The sequence below is a fragment of the Lontra canadensis genome, unplaced genomic scaffold (genome assembly GCF_010015895.1).
Source record: "Lontra canadensis isolate GAN:19392208 unplaced genomic scaffold, GSC_riverotter_1.0 scaffold76, whole genome shotgun sequence".
In the NCBI taxonomy this organism is placed as follows: Eukaryota; Metazoa; Chordata; class Mammalia; order Carnivora; family Mustelidae; genus Lontra; species Lontra canadensis.
This window is the reverse complement of record NW_022631070.1, coordinates 594,582-620,527: the sequence shown is the minus strand read 5'-3', so window position 1 is coordinate 620,527 and position 25,946 is coordinate 594,582. Positions and strand designations below refer to the sequence as shown.

At 38.3% G+C, this 25,946-nt stretch overlaps 1 protein-coding gene and 1 non-coding gene across 5 annotated transcripts in view; one reads left to right on the top strand and one right to left on the bottom strand.

Moving 5' to 3' along the window:
* The window catches only part of USP6NL (USP6 N-terminal like), a 157,843-nt gene that overhangs the window by 69,557 nt on the left and 62,340 nt on the right, over positions 1–25,946 (bottom strand). The window contains exon 1 of one of the 4 annotated variants that reach the window (XM_032881606.1): positions 3,012–3,181. The exons of the other annotated variants lie outside the window; for them this stretch is intronic. Coding sequence (XP_032737497.1) covers positions 3,012–3,066 — 55 coding nt within the window. The 5' untranslated portion in view covers positions 3,067–3,181. Of the gene's footprint in view, positions 1–3,011; positions 3,182–25,946 lie in introns of those variants that run through there. 4 annotated transcript variants of the gene reach the window in all.
* Positions 10,652–10,757, top strand: LOC116881725. Its single transcript, XR_004385472.1, has one exon. It is a non-coding gene; the product is annotated as a U6 spliceosomal RNA (small nuclear RNA).

Below are 25,946 nucleotides of genomic sequence, written 5' to 3'. Positions count from 1 at the left end.
CCTCTTATCAAGGAGAAAAAAGACAAGCATTTCACTGGAAATTTGGGCAAAGGCCACGAGCAAGAAATTCCCAAGAGTTAACGATAGCAGCCACAAGCATGTCTGTGTTCTCGGGAACGCTCTGGCAGACAGTAAGAGGTCTCCAGGCTTCAGATACCGTGAAAAGCACTTTACATGTCTTATCGCATTTATTTCTCACGACGACACTCTAAGATGGGTATCACATGAATTCTATCACTCAGACAGAAAAACATGAAGCCTAGCGATTTTGGCGAACTTGTCAAAGGTCACAGAACTAATAAAGAGCAAAACTGGGATTCACATCCAGCTACAACTGACTTCATAGCCAGTATTTGTAAGGGTTACTTTCTAAAAATGATTACTAAAGACACAAGAAAGGACTTCCAGGGAGAGATGGCCGATGGAACGTACATTTTATATCCATCCTTCTTGAAACTCACTAAAATGACAACAGAGGGATTCTTTAAATCCCCTCCCTCAAAGGCCCAGCAAATGGTGGCTCCTAAGGAGGGAAAGGATGGGGTTGAACACAGAACGCGGACGAAAGGGGTCAAGTCCCTGAGATTGAAGGGATGTGCAAGACTGAAGGGATGTGTGAAAGAGGTTGGGTGCAGGGAAGAGAACCCCATGTTGGCCCTCCAGATCAGGAGATCGGCAGACCCGGCTTGACTGCGCAAGCAGGAAGGGCAACACAGGCATGCCATCTAGCACCATGGAAGAAAACAGAAAACGAAGCAGTCCAGGGAGTGGAAGGTGGTTACTTCTGTGCGGCGGACTGTGAGGAGGGAGGAGTATGGCAGTCAGCTATTTTTCAAAATAAGCCATACAGACTGCTGAATCTTTAAACCAAATATAGCTCTGGTAAAAATAAAATCTAAATATAAAAGCCAAGGCATGGGGAAAAGAAATCAAACTTATTAAAAACTAAAGAAATACAAGCTTTAAAATATCTTTGTACTTATCTCTGACTGACCAAACACTGCACTGATGTTACTCAATGTTGACAAGAGCATGGGGAAATCAGTGGCAGCTTACTCTGAGGGGAGATTTATCAGTGTATAAAAATCTTTGTGGAAAGCAATTTGATAACATTTCTGTAGAATCTTAAAAACAGGTACGCCCCAACAATTCCAAGTCTAGGGAGTTAGGCCAATGAGATCATCGATATAACAATAAAAATTGGAAAAGGGGGAAATGTGTAAGTTTTTAATCATTTATTGCGGGGGGGAAATGCTTATTCACTGCTTTTCTCAGACTACAAAGTATCAATACGCTATCCTTTGGGGGAAACGTGAATAAGTAATAGAATGGTTCAATAAAATAACAAAAATTCAGACGAGTTTAGATTTTCACAGTGAACTAATGTAGTCAGAAGTCTGGGATAATCAACTCAATTATATATTCATAATCCTAGTCCAGACTTACAGACCCCTGTCAATACCTTTTCCCTCTTCTATTGCCCAGCTTGACAACATTACACCCCTGCTTCCACAAAGGCGTAGGGATAGCAAATTAATAGAAATTAAACTCAAACTGGGAAAGTTGACTACTTATTAAATTCCACTTCCATTATAAGAACAACTAAGCGTGAAGTTCTATGGGGATCAGGCCAAAGTCAGTGGATGAGTGTGTTCTTTGAATATAGTCAATACCACCTTCATTCCTGCTACCAGTTCTAGAGTCTGAACCCTATTTCCTACTTAACAATGACAGGTTTAAAAGTATAAAGACAAGAACTGGAAACAGTATGGAGCTGACAAGATGCAAAGTATCCCGAGAAAGCATCATTGTGGTGAACTGAAAGACAGCAAGCTTTCCACAGATGATCTCTAGTCTAGAGATTTCGGGAAAAGAAAACCTAAGCATGTAACAGAGGCCATACTGGAACTGAATGAAATTCTATCTTAATTTTATGAGAGAAAAATCACGTACTTTCATATGATTAGAGTAGTTGACATGGCTCTAAATCAAAGAAAGTAAGCTCTAAATGTTTAAATTCCTTTAGAAATTTCTTATCATTGCATTTCCCTGTGGAGAGAAAATTCTATAATGTTGACAAATGTGTTCTAAAAAAAAAAAAAGCATGAATCTGAAGTCAAACTGATTTTATAAAATACAGCCAAACCTGATTCTTTGAAGAGACTACATCTAAATGCCAATTCTTTCCAAGAGGGAGTAGTAGAGACATAATTTAGTAATCCACGTTGTGAGGCAATAATCTTTAGAGTAAGAAGTAATATCCCTACGCAGACTTCACTGTAGTTATATTGTTTCATAATGTCTGATCTGTAGTTGAGAAGTTTATTAAGAATTATACCAGAATCCTCCCTTTGGTTTCATTTTGAGTGCTTATTTAGAAATTCCATTGCAAAAACAAAGAGTGCCCTAAAACATTGATTACAAAGGGATATCAGCAGCTATCTTGTTCCAGGAACTTATTTAACAAAGACAGTTGTGTTACTCAGTACTTAAATCACATGCCATTATTAAATTTAACAAATCTCTATTACATTACTGAAGCCAAATCAAATCAAATTATTTTTATGGACTTCCCATCTAACGTAACAATGTTCCAAAGTAAAAGAGGCATATTTGAAGTAGTAAAAATCAAAAGACATTGGATTAAATACTCAAGTATACAGGAAAGCATACCTGGGTACAAATTTATGGAAGATAATGACAGCTACTGCGTCTTATGACACATTTAAAAAACTGACAACTACAACATTTTAAGAAGACGTCTAATTCCCTTTAAACACAAGAACTTTTAAGAAGCAAGCATCCTCCTGAATGGCATTTTTTAAAAGCAGGCATTGTAACTTAGTATCACTCAATTAATCCCAAATTGTAATGAACAAGTCAGTCAAAGTTATTAAATTTCAAATTCAATCCACTAAAACAAAATTGACAACAGACATTTTTCCTCCCGTACAGTCTGACAGATAATTATTATGTATAAATCAACTATTCCAATGTAAGAAGTACTTTACCCTTTGTTAGACAACTGGTCTGGCCTTGGGAATGACCGGCAGTTTCAGTCCTCATAGAGTAGACTTATCTACTCCAAGATCTCATTATTATTTTACAGTTCTCAAGCACACCAGGAGTGTTAGGTGGTGCCTCACACATTCTTGCAACAAACTGAAACCGAAAAGTGGAAGGCAGCTCTGCTTTAAACACTTTGTGAAACAAGTACAAGAAAGAAAACGTTTCTAGGGGAGAAGAAAAGACCTTTCTGTGGTTACACGGACTACAGATATCCAAACAAAGATGATGTTTGTTGAGGGTAAAAACATGTCTTTCAGGCTAGATCCCGAGTATGAACCATACCAGCCTACACCCAGCATTCCATCTGACAACAAACAGGAGCTTGAAACAAGCAGCTTTACAACATGTCATCCTGTACTGCAGAATCAGCCCCATGCATACCACTTTGCATAAAATTTGTCATGAAGCAACAAAGACAATTTTAATTGGAAACATTAAACTAAAGCTAAGTAGGAATGTTCCCCTCAAACACATGTTACATCTTAACATGATTTTTAACATGAAAACTGCAGCCTCTGTTTCAGACACTAAGTAGAATACATGCTAAATTTTGGAAGGTTTTGGAAAGTTTGGGGAACTTTTAAGACACCACACATATACAAGTGAAACACATGTTTTGTGAAACAATGTGTATAATTACTGTAGGATGGCACTGTGAAATGTTCTCTTCCATTCTATTTATTCTGTCTTCCCTTCAATGCTTCCTTCTTTCAGATGGTCAAGGGCCTACACTTTGGAAACCACTTCTCAGACACAACAGCCTTGTTAGAGGCATGCTTGTGAACGTTAATTACACATAACTGGACACTTAATGCATTAAGTTTACACTCAGCTGAACTCATGTGTAACATTTAATATAAGCAAAAGATCTCAGAAGCTTAGAGAGAGGGAAAAATTTCAAGTCATATACCAAGGAATGAGAATCAAACTGGTATCAAACTTCTTACCAGCTAAAAGATAATGAAACTCTGCTTCCAAAGTTTTAAGAAAAAATTATCATTTACTTAGAATTCTATACCAAGCCCAACTATCAATGAAGCACGAAGAAAAAATAAAAACATTTCTAGATATTATGAGTTGTGCTGAGCTCAAGAATGACACCTCCTCCCCAGAAGATGTCCACATCCCAACCCCTGGAACCTATGAGTGTACCTTATAAGGTAAAAGGGATTTGCAGAGATTGGCAGATGTCATTACGTAAGGCTCCTCTGATGGGGAGAATATTCTGGATCATGCAGCCAGGTCCGACGTAGTCATAAGGCACCATATACAAGGGAGACAAGAAAATGTGACAATGGAAGAGGCCGGAGTGCTGAGAGAAAGGAAGGAGAGTCACTAGCCAAAGAAAGCAGGTGGTCTCTAGAAGTTAGAACAGACTAGGAAACAGACTCTCCCCTGGTGGCTCCAGAAGGAACCAGCCAGCCAGACACCTTGTCTTTGGCCCAGTAAAACTGATTTCAGGCTCTGGCCTCCAGAACTGTAACAGAGTTAATCTGTGTCGTTTTAAGCCACCACGTTTGTGGTCGTTTGTTATTGCAGTGATAGGAAACCAATATAATGGTTCAAAGTTCACTGCCTATGCAATGTTTCTTTTAAAAAGAATTTCAGGATACACGACAGAAAAACAAGACAACAGCAAGAGCTGACAGAGACTCTCTCCTTTTTCAAACTTCAGTCAGGCCCCTCCTAACCCTCTTCCTGACGAGGCCTCAGCCTGTGTCCAGCCTGCCTAGCCCAGTTGTAGCACGAGTCTGTAGCTGGTCATCCTGGCATTGCCTCCACCCAGGATCCTGTTCAGTCAATGTAGCAAGGACCCCCGTACCCTCGATGTCACCTCTACCCGCAGACTCCTTTGCTCTGCCTGTTGACTATAATCCCCCGCTGTCCTTACTGTGTCTGGAGGGGAGCCTGATCTCTCTACAATATTGACAACAGTCTCGACACTAACTGCAATCATCCTGAACAAAGTCTTCTTTGTTGTTTTAACAAGTGCCAGAATTTTTTCTTTAATGGAATCAAAAAGAGGGGCAGACACAGGAGGCTAAAATTAGACATTTCCAGATGCCAACTGTGTAGTTGCCTAGAGAGCAGCCAGCCTACATTTGAACAGGGAATACAAGGTGTCTTCAGGAAGAAAGTGGGTATTATTAGTGATACAGTAAAAGCTTATACATAAAAGACTCCAAAAAGAGGGTAAAAGGACTTGGAAATCTCAGAACAAGCACAGCATAAAGTGATAAAAGTCACAGTCAAATGTAAAGAAATGTATACAAGGCATTTTTACATTTGAATTGGATGCACATAAGAGAAATGAATTCAAGTGACCTTGACACTTTGAACAGTAGGATTTTACTTCCTTCCTAGGTACATCATAACATTTGAGACTGAGGCAAATGATACTGACATTATTGTGATCATATGATACTGACATTATTTTGATCACGTAAGAATTTTATCAACTTTTAAAGTTCACAATCAACTTCAGACCAAGTGTCCAAAACCAAACTCTGATCTGCAAACACAGACCCCACTCCAAACCTAAGTCCCCTTCCCAAAAGCAGCTGCTGTGACCTATGAAAAACATTCTCTGCACTATACAGGACCCTGCCTGTATCCATGCGTACACACAGACCTCAATTTCCCTTTTCTAGTCAAAAAGTAGAATCATTCTACAAATAATTCTACACCTTACTCTTTTTCATTTTTAACAGTTCATCTTGGAGATTGTGCATATCAACATCTACAGATCTACCCAGCGGTGTGCCAATACCACTAAGAAGCAACCGATTCTTAGAGGGAAGAAATAAGGGCTCAGGGACCTGGTTTGCAGCATCTCCCAACTTCCAGACAGCCACTCGCAGCACTGTGGTGGCTAATCAGCAAGCGACAGAGCTCCAGCACAGAAGACAGAGTTCAGCTGGCTCAAACGCTTCAATAATATCTACCGCAACCTTTCCACAGGTGCAAAGCTTCTTGATGCCTTAATTTCTTCCAGCAGTCTTCTCTAAGGGATGTGAACGAGGATAAAATGGGAGTCCATTTTTAGTGGGAGTTAAAGATAAAACATGAGGAGGTGAAGGGCTTACTAGGCAGTGGTGACCAAAGGCTAGGGGAAAACAGGAAGCAAAAACGACCAGGAAACTGAGAAAAGCAGCTGCTGCAGAGAGGAAAACAGTACCTGGCATGCAGAGCAAAGCGAGTCACCACGACTAAAAAAAGAGACAGAAGGACCTCTCCCCGAAGCTGCTTCATGCTTCAGCTCCCAGTGGCTTTCACTTCCGGCTCAATACAAATAATGCTCTTTTATCTTGAAATAATTTGAGTAAGTTATTCTTGTCTATGATCTGAGTTCCTTCATTCCACCCCATCTTTCAACCCAAAGAGGCCCCGGCACCAACGGGGCCTACGCGGGCTTCGGGTGTTTGTGATCACTTGCTTAGCATGCCCCGGACTAAGACGGACCAAAAATGAGGCTCTTTCAATGGTAAAATCTTAAGAGGCACCACTCCTAAAGACGTCAGCATTGATTTATGTCTTGCGCGAGATCCGAGGCTGGAAGGAATACTGAAGGAGGAATAGGCAGAGTTAAGAAATTAACACGAAAACATAACTAAAAACAAATTAAATAAAAGCAGGTGCACTAGTCACAAGAGAACCTGAAATGCCACTTACTGTGACTGGTCACTCTGTGTGAGATGACATGAAGTGCAGGCACCTACAAGTTCCATACACCCGAGTGCCAGCCCCCTACCCTTGAAAGCTTATTCTGAAACGGCATGGCAGGATACCATGGGATACCGGCCCCCTGCCAGTCCTGTGCCAACTAACCCAGGGTCTCCGCCCATTCCCTCCACTGGGAGGTCATCTGTAATCCAACATGCCTTGGCACTCCAGCCCAGCCCCACTTTCATCTCTCATAACTCAATTCCATATTAAACTTATCAAAAGTTTATCTTAAACTTATCAAAAACTTATCTTATCAAAAACTGTACAACCCCCAAAACGTACTTCTCTCCTTCTTCCTCCCTCCACTAGAGTTAATAATCTTAGAAAAGTCATTGGCTTCCTTCTCTCTTTCTCAAGTTCACTGGGAATAAGACAACAAAAGATTCGGATCATAGCTAAAATTATAAGACTACTATAAATAATCGTGATAAGGAAGGGACAGCCAAAGGCAGGAAGCTAAATATATGAAAGAACCAATGCCATAACCCAGTCTTCAGAAGTGCCCAGATTTGCTCTCAAAACAGCCACACAAGTGTCTGTACAATAGCTTCATATTTCTCTGGTTTAATATGCATTGTGTGATACCATAAAAAAAATTCAAAATATATAAGCTTAAATACTCTTCATTTTTAGCTTTTAATTATCAGTGTGAAGAGGATTTGTGTCTTTCCACTCAAAATATTTCTATTACAGCACTATCAGCATGGTATCAATATTTTCTACTATATCATGCTTTAAACGAATAGTTTTTAAATTTTTCATTAAATTTGCAGAACACATTACTTCAAACAAATTCTTACACAGAAGCCCAATTGCCCAGCAAAGCGGGTAGGTAAGGTTAAGGAGAAAGGGAGCAAAGTTCCCCTGACTTGATCTCCCTCTTTCTTCCACAGTGATCCAGGGGACCTGCACGTACCTACAGTGCTATATAGGCCAGAGCAAGCTGTACCCACCCGGCCTTCTTTTTTGAGTACCTTGGTAAATAAAACTACTGCTCATATGACTTCTCTTCCAATCAGCTTCCCAACTACATCTCAAGCTCCCTCTCACAGAGTCTCCCCCATAATTCTCAAGGTCTGAGTTTTCCTTATACAAATAAAAAGATCAACATTTTATAATTGATAGGTTGGCTGTTTGTTTTATTTTGTTCGTAAGCATATACTTTTAAGACCCTTCAGAACACAGATATTTTAAACACAGAGTACCTGGTATCAGCAAAGGTATTTAATATTTCCATAACTAAGAAGATACTTAAACTTACAGTCTTAACAATAATTCCTGGGTAGGCTTCCATTACTTGCTTCCTAATTTCTAGAAAGATGAGAAACAAAATAATTTTTAAAATAAAAAAAAAATTACTGACAAAGATTATTATAATTGAGAAGATCATTTTCTCTCAAATTCAATCTTGAATTATAGTGGACCTACCTTACCAGTGCCCACTGGTATAAGGGAAAACTGGCCACTGCTTCATTTGTTCTAGCGTACTTCCAAACTGATACCCATAATATCTCATTGAATACATTTGTTGACATGTCTATTTAACTGTAAGCGTCAGGAACAAAAGACAGTTATCTCATTCACCTTGGCATCACTATCACAGTGCCTAACACAGGGTAGCTGCTCAGCAAATATATCTTAAAAAGATAAAAATATCTCCTCAGAATGTATCACTATGGTGAACTATTCAACCAACTAAATACTAAGACATCTATTCATTTTTAACAATTAGATTTATTTTATTTTATTTTATTTTATTTTATTTTATTTAGTTGAGAGAGAGCATGAGCCTGGGGAGGACCAGAACGGGAGGGAGAGGGAGAGAGAGAACCTCTTAAGCAGACTTCAGGCTAAGCACCGAGCCTAAAGGCAGCAGAGCTCCATCCCATGACCTTGATCACAACCTGAGCCAAAACCAAGAGCTGGACGCTCAACTGATTGAACAGTTGCCTGAACAATTAGATTTTAAACTATTTTCCAGACACACTTTCACTGCAGAAAGCATACCTTTACTAAAGATTATCAGCTTTGTTTTTATTCTATTTCAAGGTAGCATTAAAAATTTTTTATTAAAGCACATGGGTGGCTCAGTTGGTTAAGTGTCTGCCTTCGGCTCTGGTCATGATCTCAGGGGCCTGGGATCGAGTTCCACATCGGGGTCCTTGCTCAGTGGGGAGCCTACTTTTCTCTCTGCCTGCGTCTCTGCCTACTTGTGTGCTCTCTGTCTCTCTTTCTCTGTGTGTCAAATAAAAAAATAAATAAAATCTTAAAAAAATTTTTATTAAGACTAAAATTCAGATACAAGAAATCACAACCTATTTCTGATTAGCACTTCTAATTAATTATAAGTCCTTCATATCCATTAAGGAAGAAGGAAGGAAGGAAGAAAAGAAGGGAGGTAGGGAGGGAATGAGAGAGAAAGAGAGAGAGAGAGAAAGAGAAAGATAGGGGAGCCTCTTGAAAGATGAAGAAAACCACAGACTTGTGTGTGATGTTTGTGTTCCAATCTACTCCCTTCCTCATGTCGTCCTTGAGCCAGCTCCCCAATCTACTCATAGAATCTTGCAGTCTCACTTTCTTGACAGGGAGTCCTGTTCACTTGGCTGAGTGTTCTACCACCATGCTTCAAGTCTATGTGGAAACACTTCAGCTAAAGGAACACTCCAGAACTCTCCCGCCACTTCTCCCTCACTCCTCTCATGGGGTCAGAAGGACTTTGGAGGTTGGCGTGGTTGAACTCCTCGCTCTCTCTCTCAGAGAAGAAGGCACCCATCTTGAGGGGAGGCCTGCAGTCGCCCGGATATGCTAGTCACAGCGTAAGTCTAAGTCACAATGGGCTACTAAGCCCTTTTCACTTCCGCTCTAATGTCATGTCCTCAGATCAGCCAACAGAGTTGACATTTTGACCTCTATCTGTCAGTCTCTTGTGTTGTATTTCTTAAAGAAAAGAAACAGTATCACTCTCGGTTCCCTAGAACTCCCCAAATCAGACTAGAACCTCCTACGCCTATGTGTAAGGTGATTCATAGAGAAAAAGGATATGGAGTGATGTAACAATATTTAAATACCATTACTACTGATGAGAAGCATAATTACTAGCTGTTGAATATGAGTCTAACTCCCACATTTGGGGGCAGGGTTGAATGACAAAATTGTCAACAACAGATACTTAGCACCAAGACAAGCTTATGAGTCATTTTACTCACTTAGATCCGCCTACAGGTTGCTGGCAAACGCAGGATTATACCTTAGCTGCTTTTCCAGCAGCATCATTGCTTTAGAAGATGACACAAGACTCACTGGTAACAACTCCCTGTTTGTGGATACTTTACAACCTATCTAGTGAGAGTTTACTAGGTGCCAGACACTGTGTTGAGCATTTACTACGCATAACCTCATATACACAAGCTACTCTCGTAGTTGTATGTCTATCCCCAGTTTACACATGGGAAGCCTGAGGTGTGGAGAGGTTAAGTCACTCTGGTCCTAGCGGAAGTAAGTAGCAGAACAGGACTTAAAAGTCAAGGCTGTCTGACATCAAAGCCCTGTTTTTAACAACCAAGCTATTTTGCTGAAGTACAAATGGTTGATCTTTTTATATTTCTTCTCACCTCTGCTGGTCCTTACATCTTTTTTCTTAGAAACAAATCTAATTGTGATTCTAACAGTTGTTTTCTTTCCAGCAGCCTTCTAAACTGACCACGCTGAACTGTCTACTATTTGTGCAAAATGGACTTCAATGATGCAGAGTCCAAGAACACCTTTATGAAATATTCTTTGTGATCCTAAGCAATTGTACCTCCTATATTGTAAGCTGTATGTTTTAGGATAATAGGAAATGTTCAAGAAACATGTGGTGTTCACTTCAGCAGCACACGTTCTAAAAACTGGAACAATACATAGGATTAGCGTGGCCCCTACACAAGGATGACATGCAAATACATGAAGCATTCCAAAAAACACATAAATGCAACCAAAAAACCTGCAAAAATAGTTGAGTGACCAGTCACTACATGGATACTAAATTCAACTCTGCTAAAATACTTTATGCATTTAGTAGATACTAACTCAAATGCCCTCGCAATTAATTTCTATGACTATGGAAAGAATTCTGTTGAATCTACTTCATTTACTTAACTTCCACAACTTTCAGCTCATTCAGAACTGAAAGCATGTACAGTTATATTCACTATAAGTTCGTGTTGAATTCAGCCCTTTGGATGCCAACAAGAAACAAAGCAATTATAGTGGATTCCTGTAGACCACACATAAGGCAAAGGGGATGGAAGAGAATTCATAGAATGCCCACCTCAGTAGTATAGAACTAATTCCACAGATAATTTGGCAAACCCTATTTTCAACGTGATGGTAACTTTTCCTCTCTTTAAATAAAAAAATGATAAGCAAATAGTAAACTGTCCCTAAAATGGCATACAAAAACAAGAACTCAGTATCACCTAGTACAACAAAGTAGCACACACAAAAAATTGGATTAACACATTTTTTTAAAAGTATGACTATTCAAGTATTATTTGGTTCCTGAATGGCTCTTAGGTTCAAATCAGAATATAAAGCCATTGAAGAGTGCCTAGGTGGCTCAGTCAGTTAAACATCCAACTCTTAATCTCAGTTTAGGTCCTGATCTCAAGGTTGTGAGTTCAAGCCCTGCACTGGGCTCGTGCTGGGCATGGACACTACTTTAAAAAAAAGGAAAAAGCTATCAAAAGCCAGCAACTTGGGAAATAATAAATCTAAGTGTTCATATCACACTGAAGCTGTCATCCATTCACATAATTTTTTTACAAAAGTGCCCTAAGCTCCAAGCACAGCACCACATAACTCTTGTAACATAGAATTACAGTCATCACCTCCTGTAATAAACCCTAAGAACATCATATATGCACATCTCACATTTATATGTATGTTTAATATAACATGTATTCTCTCCATTGTTACTGTTACTGTACCAATAATTTTGTGTTGGCCTGCCTCGTATAAGTGAGATTTATTTTACAGAACAAACATCAAATGTGCTATACACATATGAAAGTCACTGATCAGGAGACTAGATATAATAAATACCAACTAAGAGTCTGGCTCATAATAACAGCCAGCATTTCTTTTGCACAATCTAAACATCTTACGTATGTTATTTCGCGTAATGACCTCACGTCCAAACTGTGAGGTAGGTATCATTATCGTTCATTTCACAGCCAAGAAAATTGTTGGGTTAATTAACTTGCAAGATCACACCGCTCTGCAGTAGCACTGGGCCTATGCAATAAGGCCCCAGAGTGCTCTTAATCACCCCACGTAATCTTTGAATAAATGAAATGGCAAGCAAATGTACAAAGGTTTGTCAAGAGAATCTGTCAAAAGGGATCCTCAAAGTAGCATTAAATCAGGGCAGGAGGCCAAGGAAATGCCCTCCAATCAACAGGAAGCCAAGGAGGTGTTTTTGAAGGGAAAACTGGCCAGAAGCTGCAGCTACACTGAAGGCTGCTGGGGAAAGAAGAAGAATGTGCTTATTAACAGCTCATGTTATTGAGCTGCTGTTATTCAGCAGGCACTGTGCTAGGTACATACAATAGCTCACTGAATGCTCCAACAGCCTATTAGCATTTATATTCTACAGATGAGAAAATGAAACTTGAGAGGTTAAGCAACTTGTCTAAAGCTACATTATGGGTCAAAGTCTCAATACAAACCCATTATCTGGAAGGCGACAAAGCCTGTCCTCTGGCCAATAACGCCATAAAAGTGAAGCGAGAAAGAGAATGTCTGCATATCTGTAAATTGATAAGGTATAAGCTACCAAGAAACTGATGCACCGTGACCAGGAAGTGGTTTGGCTGAGTCAGTGTGCTCAAACCTACGTGCGCTGTGTTTCCGCAAATGAATATCTTCCTCCAATAAAAAGAAAAATCTTCCTAGATCTGAAAACGACTTCCCCGAATTCCTTATTCCTGCGCACTTTCAGATAACCAAGTTCTCAAAGTTTCCTTCCACTGATATCAGAAAGCTGCCATAGAGTTTTACACACAAAAAAAATGCATTTTCCTAGTTTGTGATTATTACAAACAAGCAAGCAAAATTTTCCAAATGTTACACTGGAGCAGCTCAATCTTGATACAATCAAACCTATTTTTTTTTTTTTTAAATGCTTTACCAGCTGCTAATCACCAGACCCTGGGAAGGGAGCAGGGAAACATAAATTTCCTGTCCATGGTTTTTAGTTGTCTTTGATTTATACCCTCTATTTACTATTCAGTCTTATATTACTTTTTTTTAAAACCCTTTTAACTGCATCTTTTTTCCCCCTAAGTACAACACATAGGTTCTTCAGCATGAAGATTCATTAATTTTAAATTATACCAAACTTTAAAATACAGTATTTCCAACACACTACCAGCAATTCGTAGTATATAAATATTGCACAAAACACTCCAGCTTTCATCATTGGCATTTGAAGATTTTAATGTTTCATCAGTTTCAACACTCCTAAAGGTCATCATATGTAACAACTGGTAATTTTCCTTAGGCATGAATCTGAATCATGGACTGTGTGTACGAAAGCGGGTCACCTAGCTGACGAGGGAGCCTGGATGTCTAGTTAGTGCCTATCAAAGTAGCTTTGTTTTTCTCCACTCATTTCACAAACACCAAATCCCATGGTGGGAGTGAAATAAAACCAAAGCAAAACACAAAATTTAGGGGCCTCAAAAAGAAGGCAGGTAGTATTTTGGAAGTACCTCTGATTTGCTATGGTAACACAGCATAAACCCCCGAGATGTGACCTACAGAGATCATGCAATGTAAACGATAAATTTCTCCAGCACTGTGCCATATGAAGACTAAAGTTACTTCAATACCAAAAGATAAAACAATAATCAACTACCATGGGAAACAAAACAAAAAAAGGACATGAACAGAAAAGAGACAAGTCACATGCAACTCTTGTTCTCAGGGCTGTGAGTCTGAGCCCCTGGTAGGGTGAAGAGATTACTTAAAAATAAATTCTTAAAAAAAAAAAAAAACCACCAAAAACAAGAATGACATGCATCATAATGCTAACAATCATTTTAACTCTCTAAATTCCTCTGAGAGGATGAACTACAGACAATTTTATTTTCTTCTTACCCTTGTGTATTTTTTTTCTGCATGGTCATTAGTAAGTATATGTTACTTTTATTATAAAGTGTATTTTTAATATAAAGACAGATCACATTAATACCATAAGTCAAAAAATTAAAAATTTTAACCATTTTTTCCCAAATACATTTTAAGTTTTTTAATAAAACGGTATGCTGCCTGGGAAACAAACTTGGTCCCCAGTTCTCTAATGAGGTTTTAGATGGAAATCTATAAAACATTTTTTGAAGAAAGTTATCTATAGTCATCAAAATAATTCTCCCCTATCTCTATGGACACCTAAAATTCTACTTGGAATACCAAGTAATAAGTCATGTAAGTGAGTGTAGATCAGATTAAGAATATAAAGACCAGCTTTCCCCTGGAAAAGTGGTAGATTAGATTTTCTGATATTCATTAAATCAATGAATATGCCACTGCACTAAGTTACTATGAAAATAAATATGGATAAAGCGTAGTTTTTCATAAAGATCACAATCTCCTGAGGGGATCAAACACATAAAGAATCACTGTAAATAATGTGATAAATCCCCCTTCATCGAAGTCTTTTTAAAAATGCTACAGACAAATTAACAGGGAAAAAAACGAAGACAGAAAAAGATTTTTCACTACAAAGCAACATTGGAGCCACGCCTTCCAAGAACAGTAGATACTTAACCATGTGGACAAGGACTGAAAGTCACAGTGTGTTAGTAAAGAGGTACAGTCCATAGAAGGAAACAGAAGAGCGCATATAACACCTGCTGGGGGTTAGGGATACACATAAATACAGAGGTTCATCTATTCATCTATTTCCACAGCAATGTCCACTGCTGGGGTAAAAAAGGCAAGTCTCCTAACTTTTATCATTTCTCCTTTAATGATATTCTACCCAGTACAACTGGACAGAAGGCAATACCCTGGGGCAAAAGTTAAGTGTATGCAGGAAAAGAACAAAAGGCAACAATTCAGGATCAGAAATTAGTTGGAGGCCGTGAAGAAAGCAAAATAAACATAGTAAAAATTTCATAACTCTGGTTCTGATACTACCAACATATCATCACTACTTGGGTATTCATTCATTAAGACCTGAGTCATTAAAAATTAAATGACTGAGATAATGGCAAATGGAAACCTATTTTAATGATGCAAATTCTGTTCCAAAAGCCAATTCAAAAACCAATCTAAGCACATTCAAATAAATATTCCTTCAATATTATGCCAACATAATCCACCATATACATTATTTTCCTTGAGAAAAATAGCAGTGGTAGAATGTAGATTTCCACAGAAAGCAGCACCACTGTACTCAGGATTTTTTAAAAGACAATAATCTTAGATGCAACTTACCCATGAAAGAATAGCAAAGGGCTACCACTGGGCTCCAGATGACATCTTGTCTGGATATCCTGAAATTCCAACTTAGGTTTCTTTACTGTTAAGCTATATATCTCATCCCCATACCAATGTCTCACTCTCAATTACCTGGCCAAAACTATATACAGGTTACATGAAACTCTAAGTGAATTTTTTATTATATCAGTCAAAGAGTAAACTCAAAGACACAATTAAAGTAGGGGAAAAAAGTCTCTTTGAGAATGCTACACCTGATGAGTTATACCAAATCCCACATGAAATATCACCACACGCCAGGGAGACTGATTATAAAAACACATTTTACATAAAAGACCTGCCATCCTTCTCATTGAGGAAAACATTTCTTAGAAAGCACTATCTCCTTCCTACTCACTGAGTATACCATCTGAAGTTACAGAATACATTTATAACAACCACCCCAATTCCTCTTTTACAAGAAAATAAGCATGACCAACTTCACAAGCCATCAAAAAAGACTGGAAACAACATAAGTGTCCCTCAATTCAGCTATTAAAAATCATGATGTAAAATTACATACTGATTTGGATTCATTTCCAAGATATACTGGAAATAGGAAGAAAAAAAGGGCAGGGTTCAGAATAGTGCATGTAACACCCTGCTGGGGGTTAGGAATGCACAAAAATACACAAAACTAACAGTGGTTGTCCTGGGGAGATTAAAACCAGGAGAGTGAATGGAAAGGACACTTATTTTCCAATGGCTAACCTTGCGTACACCTTGAGTTGTTTATCAGGTACATGTACCACCTTATCAAAATATAAAAAATATATATATTAACAATTGTAAACATAATTAATGTTAGGAGAAAAATCCCTCCTCAGGAAAAGGTTAAGGTTTCATACTACTCCAGCGTAGCTCCCTCTACACAAGCAAATGCTCCCTTCTCTACCAACCCTTCTTCTAGCCTGCAGGGACCTGAAACAGGAGGAGGGTCAAGCACGGGGCCACGTCAGCTTTTATGATAGAATGCCTTCATCTTCCAGTTTTCCTTACTGTTCTAAAGGAAGGAAAGGAAGAATGTAAATTCAAAGAGAGAAAAACTATGTCAAATGCGTAACTATTTCCTTCCCATAACCATGAGAAAACCCATTAGTACTTTATCCTCTAGCAGGCCATCCACACACAGGGGCTGTAATGGTGCAGGAAGAGGAAAATTAAGACTCTATATCCCACCTTCCCAATATTTGAAGAGAAAACCAGGCCCAGGGAAACAGGTCTTTATCCAACACGATGATCTGTGAAACAGTAAATATTTTACTGAGAATGGCAAAAACTACAAAAAGGATAATACAAATGCTGAAGTCATTAAATTTTAGGCTATCACGGGCTAGATCAAACACCTTAAAAATAAATATACAAGCCTGGGGGCCTCTGGCTGCCTCAGTAAGTAAAACATACAAGTTTTGATCTTGGGTCCTGAGTTCGAACCCCATTATAAGGCACAGAGCTTACTTTAAAAAAAAAAAAAAAGTACAACCAAATAACAAGATTTATAGGAAAACCTGCTTTAGCAGATCACACTACAACTTTCCTAACCAATTCACTTACTTATTCAATGGGATTTTTATTGCTGACACATCTAGGTTATTTTTGAAATCCATGTCTCCTAGAATTTTCATTTATAGTGTTCTTGAAATGCCTTTAAAGCATTTTAGAGGTTGTTTTTTTTCCCCTTAAATTTTTTTTCATACGACACTGATCTTGTCAAATGCAGTTTTGCCAACAGCCGTTCTTTTCAAGAGCATAACTTTAATAAACTCGCTGACAAATGGACTACATTACTATCATTGTGAATGGTAAGTTACTCTAAATGACCATTTTTAATACAGCCAATCTAATGAGTCCCTTGGCTTCCAATAAAACCACCAATGCTTTGACAATTTCACAAACTCAGTGTGGACAAGGGCTCTTTGCAAGTACGGAGAAACATAGACTATTAAGACCCCCTATCTGCCCTCAAGATGTTCACAACCTTGTAAATGAATAAAAGAATCATTACCTTAAGGGATGTGTTCCCCACAGGACCTTACCAGCAAGGAGAAAAAGACAAAAGTAACAATCTTTCTTAAAGCACATCACACAATCTGCTGGGGACAAGTATGTTACTATACCATGCAAACTATTTCTAACAGGACTAGAAAACCAGAGAGCATCTAATGAATGAATTATTAAAGGGGATTATCTAAAGATAGAACAGAATTTTAGTGAGATCGTTTTTGTTCATTTCAACACTACAAATGAGAGCCAATTTGGACTTCTAGGAGATGCCTTCAGATTGACTTATATCCCTCTAGAGACCTAATGACAAATCTAACAATCAGAAGCTCAAATTGCTTGGCAAGTATATTGGAATGCCAACACAAACCAAAGTTAATTGCCTACTTCCTTTTTCATGCTATCAAGCACCATAAATCTTTTGGAAAGTATGGTTATCTTTATTTACAACATGCTTTAGAAAGTATTTTCCTACTGAATTATGCCTGGAATGTGTGTGTATATATATAAACCTATGCAAAACAAAGCTTTCCCCAAAATCTGTAATAATAGTTTCACAAGAGTCGGATGGATACCTATAACAAATCAAAATGAAATTAATGCTCTTACACAAATTAATACAAAAGTAGTCCACATACCAGCAACATCACTCCCATTTCTGATTTTGGTTTTGTTCAATTCAATAGAATTCGTAATAACTGATCTACCACTCATTACTGATAGAAACTTGGGCAAGTTACACACTGCATGAGCATCAGTGTTTTCACCTGTAGACGAGAAATTATGACAATAAGAGCACTAGCTAACATTAACTAAACGTCTGCTATGTGTCAGATACTACTCTAAGCATATCATGTTCTAAGCATATATTCTCAAGCATGTGATCATCAACACAAACAAACCTATGGTATAGACACCATACTGAGAGAATAATATATCGCCACACTCCAGATGAGGAAAGAGAGGCACATGTTTCCAAAGGTCTCACGGCAGGTGGCAGAGCCCAAATGGTCTGGGATCCAGAAGCCACACTCTCAATCATTAAGGTACAGCTGCTTAAAAACCGTTAAAACATCTCCTGCCCAACTTGCAGAATTCTTGTGAACATCACATTTAACCGGGCTCATAAATATTTTATAACTTTTGGTGTCATGTAAGCTAGGGTATTTATTATTAATAAAGTTTTAAGGACAAGACTGTGAAAATTGAATGTGGAGGTATCAAAGCAAAAATTTAAGTTAAAAAAAAAAGTTAAAGGAATTGTAAAGGACCTTCAAGTGTATCTAGTTCAACTTTCCACAAATGTTAATATCTGCTAGATGACACTCTTAATAAGCTGTCACAGAATTTCTCCATTAATGCCTCCAGAGATGAAAATTTCCCCAACTCACAAGTCAGCCTATTCCATCTTGAAATGTTCTAATTATTATTAGAAATGTCATCCTTTCAGCTCTAAACAAAATTAGGCTTTTCCACATGATAAGCCTATAAATACAAATCACTAAGATAGTCACAGTCTTCAACACATGGCATTATATTAAAGTCCCCTTTAAAATGTGACACCCAAATTCAACATAAAATCCCTGAACAGGTCTAATGTTAGGAAAACAACAGCTCTATCACCTTTCTTGATCTGCACCTAAATTCACTTTTCTTTCCGGGCTGGTAGTCAATTTACTGAGCTCGTATTTGGCATATGCTTAATTGAAATAGCTCAGTCCTCTCTGGGGGGCTATCTCAATCACAGTGTAGAACATGACATTTTATCATTTTTAATCTTGTTTTCACTCTGGTCTATTATTCTAGCCTGAAAAGATCTTGGCAAATCTCAATTTTATAACCTTACTTTAGCTATCTCTATCAACACTGTACTCTATCTCTTCCTTCACAAACCCACTGATTGCAGTGAAATTTTCTCCCTGGCCACTGAAAAACTGCTAAATAAGATCCTAGGACATATTACAAAGATCTTGACTCTGACAGAATAAATTAATTTAAATATGAGTCATCAATCAAATGTAAAATCCTTACAAGACCTATCACTTCTTGTAGTCTGTGGCGGCACTGCAGAAGCCTTTATCAAATATGTTTCTAACACCCACATAAAACCTATCTCTTGGTGGGTTGGGATCAAGACAGCAGCATAGTAAGATCCTGAACTCACTTCCTCCTATGGATACAACAAATACACAACTACAGAGAGAATAATTTGCTCTGAAAAAGAACAGAAAAACAAATGAACAGAGTCTCCACAACAGAGGACAGCATCAAGGATAGGAAAGGCAAAGACAGCAAGAGAGAGAAAAGGGAGGAAAGTAGGAAGGGAGAGAAGGAGAAAAGGGAGGAGGGAAGAGAGAAAAGGGAAGAAAGGGAAAGGAAGGGAGAAAAGAGAAAGAAAGAAGAGAAGGAAGAGAAGGAAGGATGGGGAAAAGGAAGAAAGAAAGAGGCAAAAGCACACCCCAGGCACAATCAGGAGGGATCTTGAGAACAAAGAACTTTTCGCTCACAAGTGAGGGGTTTGTGCTCTTTATCAGGCACCCAACACTTAGACCCTGAATCCCAGAAGACCCTCCTAAACACTGGGCTTTGAAAACCAATAGGGATTACATCCAGGAAAGCCATTAAACTGTAGGGAATGGAGAACCCACTCATAAGGAACTGCCACACAGACTTCACTCACCCCAGGACCCAGTGCAAACACCACCAGTCTGAAAAGTACTTAGATTTTATGCGGAGACCCACTTATTAAAAACACCTGCCATACAGGCAGGAAACCACTGAGGGTTTCTCTGGGGATGGAGACTCTTTTTTCTCCGGGGTGGTGCCATTTTTACCACCTCATCCTGCCTTGCTAAACTCAGCACCAGTAGGCTCCTTTTGGAACTATCTCCCTAACCTGTTAGACCCAGGGCGCCCAACTGAAAGCCCACTCATTTGCACAGCACAGCCAGCAAGTCACAGCTGGGCCAGGTGCCAGCTTTCCTCCCAAACCTATGCCACATGAGATGAGTGCATGCAGCCCACGCAGGGAACACCCCTTGGGTGTCAAGATCTGCTGGTGAGATGGGATTGCACCACTGGCCTCCACAAATCTCCTACACAATGCCACTCCTTCAAGATTGGGAAAGAGATGGGGAGCCTGGGGGGCTCAGTGGGTTAGGCCTCTGTCTTCGGCTCAGGTCATGATCTTGGGGTCCTGGGATCAAGCCCCGCCTTGGCTCTCTGCCCAGTGGAGAGTCTGCTTCTCTCGTTCTCTCTCTGTCTGCCTTTCTGCCTACTGGTGATCTCTGTCAAATAAATAAATAAAATCTTTAAAAAAAAAAGACTGGGAAAGGGAGTTGATTTATCTAATACATAAAAACAAACACAAAGAGGCAAAATGAAGAGATAAAGGAATGTGCTCCAAAGAAAGGACAAGAAAAAAAAAATCAGGCAAAGACTTTAATGAAATGGAGAAAAAAAGCAAACTACCTAATAAAGAGTTCAGAGTAATGGTCATAAAGATGCTTACTGTACTCAGAGAAGAATGAAGACAGTGAGATCCTCAACAAAGAGACAGAAAATATGTCAGTTTGAAACAAAAGTTATAGAGCTAAAGAATAACTGAACTGAAAAATGCAAAAGGAGTTCAACAGCAAAGTAGATGGGTCAATGACTGAGTCAGTGAACTATAAAACAAAGCAACAGAACTCACCCAGACAGAGCAGCAAGAAGAAAACAGAATTTTTAAAAAACAAAGAAAACTTAAGGGATCTTTGGGATAGCATCAAGGAGAATAACCATCACAATATAAGGGTCCCAGAAGGAAAGGAGCAAGAGAAGGGGGCAGAAAACTTATTTGAAGAAATAACAGCTGAAAACTTCCTAATCTGAAAAATGAAACAAATGTACAGGTCCAGGAAGCCCAGACAGTTCCCAAAAACGATGAAGCCAAAGTGATCCATATTAAGATACATTATAATTAAAGTGATAAAAGTTAAAAAGATAAAGAGAAAATCTTAATTACACACAAGGGAAATCCCATAACGCTAGAGCAGATTTTTCAGGAGAAACTCTGGAGGCCAAAAGACAGTGGCATGACATATTCAAGATGCTAAAATGGAAAAACTTCCAAACAAGAATTCTCTACCTGGCAAGATTATCATTCAGAAATGAAGTAAGCATTTTCCAGATAAACAAAAGCTTAAAAAGTTCATCACCATCAAACTGGCCTTATAAGAAATGTTAAAGAGAAGTAAGTCCCTAAACCAAAAAAGAAATGGCACTACTTAAGAAAACATCCAAAAGTAAAATCTTACTAGAATATAGGTAAATATATAGTAAAGGTATGTAAAGTATATAAAGCAAGTATGAAGGTTAAAAGACAATAGAAGTAAAAATAAATAAAATTATAGTAATTAGATGAGGCACATAAAAAGATCTAAAATATGACCAAAAATACAAAATGTGGGAGGCACTGAGAAAAAAGTGTAGTTTTGGAATGTACTAAAATTTAAGTTGTTATCAACTAACCAGACTATATATACTTGATAAGTTATATACAAACCTTACAGTAACCATAACCCAAAAACTTAGAGCAAACACACAAAAAAAATATAAGAAAGAAATCTAACATAAAACTAAAGAAAGCCATCAAACCACCGAGGAAAGAGAAAGAGAAAAGAACAGAGAGGAGCTATGAAATCAGCCAGAAAACAACAAATAAAATGGCAATAAGTACATCTCTATCAATAATTATTTTAATTGTAAATGGACTAAACTATTCAATCAAAAGACACGGAGTAGTTGAATGGATTAGAAAACAAGATGCACCTATATGCTGCCTGCAAGAGACTCACATCAGAAGGACACACACAGATTGAAAGTGAAGGGATAGAGAAAGATATTTCATGAAAATGGAAATGAAAAGAAAACTATAGGGATTTCAGGAGTAGCTATACCCAGAGCAGACGGAACAAACTTTAAAACAAAGACTGTAGTAGTAGATAAAGAAGGCCATTACATAATGATAAAGTAATCAATCCAACAAGAAGACCTAACATTTAAAAGTACATATGCATGCAACATACCTGCACACAACCAAGATACATTAACCAAATATCAACAGACCTAAAAGGAGAAATTGACATCTGACAATGTAGCATACTTTAACACCTCTTTATATTAATGGATAGATCCAAACAAAAAATTAAAAAGAAACATCAGCCTTAAATGACACATTAGACCAGATGGACTTAGTAGACATATATATAACACCATATCCCAAAGCAAGAGAATACACAGCCTTTTCAAGTGCCCATGTAATATTCTCCAAAACAGACCACATGCTAGGCTACAAAACAAGTCTCAGTAAATTCAAAAAGACTGAAATCATATCAAGCATCTTCTCCAACCACAATAGAATAAAACTAGAAATCAACTACAAAAAGGAAACTGGAAAAAACACACAAAAAAATGTGGAAATTAAACACGCTGTGAATAAATGGGTCATCAAAGAAATAAAAAATACACCTAGAGACAAATTAAAACAGAAATACAATATATCAAGATCTTTGGAATGCAGCAAAAATGGTTCTAAGAGGGTATATTATAACAATACAGGCCTACCTCAAGTGACAAGAAAGATCTCATATAACCAATCTAACTTAACACCTAAAGGAGCTAGGGAGAAAAAAAGGTGGGGGGGCAAAGTCAGTAAAAGGAATAAAGTAAGGATTGAAGCAGAAATAAACAAAATAGAAATTAAGAAAAGAAGGAAGAAATTAATGAAACTAAAAGTTGTTTCTTGGAAAAAACAAACAAGGGCTCCTGGGTGGTTCAGTGGGTTAAAGCCTCTGCCTTTGGCTCAGGTCATGATCCAAGAGTCCTGGGATCAAGGCCGGAATCAAATCGGGGCTCTCTGCTCAGCAGGGAGCCTGCTTCCCTTCCTCTCTCTCTGCCTGCCTCGCTGCCTACCTGTGATCTCTCTTTGTCAAATAAATTAATAAAATCTTTAAGAAAAAAAAAAAAAAGAAAAGACAAACAAAATTAACAAACGTTTAGCTAGACTAACTGAGAAAAAAGAAAGGGCCCTAACGAACAAAATAAAAAACAAAAAAGGAGAACTTACAATTGACACCACAGAAACTCATAGGCTCCGTAAGACACTACTGAAATAAGTATACATCAACAAATCGAACAACCTAGAAGAAAGTTTCTGCTTTAACAAACAAACAAACAAAGGCAAAAACCAAAAACCAAAACAAGCAGATGGAAGAAAAAGAGTCTGAGACCTATTCTTTCTTTCTCTCTCATGTTTACATTACATGACCTGCTCTGAATAGCAGGCCTGTGTGGTCAGTACAGATTTCCAGGAATCAAACTATGCTTTTTCATTTGTTTTTCTCATACGCCAAAATGTTCACAGATACCAATTCACTTGCTCTTGATTCTCCCGGACACTATTTTTTAAAGCACTTACTACTCTCGTTCATTCAGTACAGGTTACAAGCCTTTTCTTCCATCTTTCATTCAAATCCTTAAACTCGGTACCTTCAACAGCTTTTATGTGTATTTTTACTTATTCAGTGTAAATTCCTTTATCATTTCTTTCTTCTTAGAATCGGTAACCGCTGCAGATTTTTTTTCCTTTTTTGTTTTTTTTAATTGGCCCAGGTCTCCTTTTAAAGTCTGCAAATGTACAGAAGACCACCTTTACTCTTCCATTTTTCTAATTCACTTTTCTAAAGATAATCATATATCACTAACTTGGCACAGAATTTCATTCCTTAGCATTTTACAAATTCTCAGAAGTCATCAGCACTTGAACCTCACCAACAAGCACTTTCTTATTAACTTGAATTAGCCCTGAAAAGCAGTTCCTTTCATTATTCCCACAGCCTCCTAAAATATACACTTATCAGTAAGATTACAAGATGGATTTATTTATATTTGATAAGCTCTATTGTCAGGCTCAAATTCTTGTTGAAAGAAAATGGTTACAGATGATAACAAGATCTCATAGTTTCAAGGTTTCATAATAATTCATGGAGAAAATATCTTTTCAATAAATGATGCTGGAATAACTAGATATCTATACAGGAAAAAAACAAACTTTGGCTCTTAACCTCACACAGTACCCAAAAAGTAACTTGAAAAAATTCAGTATTTGTCAGATGAAATGGGGAGACCCTGGGCCCTGCGGTCTTGAGTTGGCCCATCGCAAAGGAGTCACCAAATGTTCCTGGTCTTGTTACAAGAAAGAATTCAAGGACAGACATGCAACACAGTGGACGAGCGACACAAGCAGGAAAGTTTCTTAAAGTGAGAAGTATATAGTCTTGAGATGTGAGAGTGGGTAAGTTCAAGAGAGGAAACTGCACGCCCTGGGGGTTTCTGTCTTTTACTGACAGTTGTTAACTAGGGATCAGAACATTCATTACTTGGGATAGGGATTTCTTGGAAGCAGGGTTTCTTGCCCTTTCTTCCTTATAAGGTCAGGGGTTTCCTGTCATGTGGGAACCACCATCTTGGGCCTGCCTGGATCCACCTGGCTTCTTGTGGAATGCTGCCAGGACAGGCTTTCCCTATAGCTGGCCAAGACCTCCTCCATGCTGGCCTCCGGGTATCCTGTTAGAAACTAACGCCCTACTCTAACAAGAGATTTACATGTATGAGCAAAAACTATCAAACTTGTAGAAGACACAGGAGAAAATCTTACTACACTGGGTGCCCAAAATGAAAACATGTTCATAAAGAATTTTATGTGAATACTTTATTCATAATAGGCAAGAAACTAACCCAAATGTCCATAAACTGTCAAACAGATAAATTACGGTTAATCTGTACTTGGAACACCACCCACCAAAACAAAGGTAATACATGCAGCAACATAAATAAAACACAAAAGCCTCATAATATATAACTCCACTCATATCCAAGCCTAGAAAATACAAAATTATAGCGACAGAAAACACATTAGGGGCTGTCTGAGTGAGGTTGGTGGTAGGGCAAAGAGACGGAAGAAAACAAGAACTTTCAGGATTCTTGATGGAACTTTTCTATATCGAGATGTGGTGGTGGTGCCCTGACTTCATAAAATTACCAAAATTCATCAAAGCTCCATGCTTTAAATAGAAGAATTTCATTGTCTGCAAACCGCACCTCAATAAATCTTTTTTAAAAAGGTTTCGTAACCTACTTTTTTTTTTTTTTAAGATTTTATTTATTTGACAGACAGAGATCACAAGCAGGCAGAAAGGCAGGCAGAGAGAGAGAGAGAGGAGGAAGCAGACTCCCCGCCGAGCAGAGAGCCCGATGCGGGGCTCGATCCCAGGACCCCGAGATCATGACCTGAGCTGAAGGCAGAGGCTTAACCCACTGAGCCACCCAGGCGCCCCCATAACCTCACATTTTTTACAATCACTTATCACTTTGAGTTTTATTTTTATTACTGCAATGTCTTGCTGTTTGTGGAGAATCTCTAAATTTACACCCGATTTGCCATTTCTAGGCTGTAACAAAAATCAAATAACCAAACTTACGTGAACAACGTAAAAAATAATCAACAGGCCCCGAGTGAGGGACAAATGGTCTCTACACACAAACACAAGTTTCAAAGCGCTGACTTTGCTGAATCTGCTTTGGAA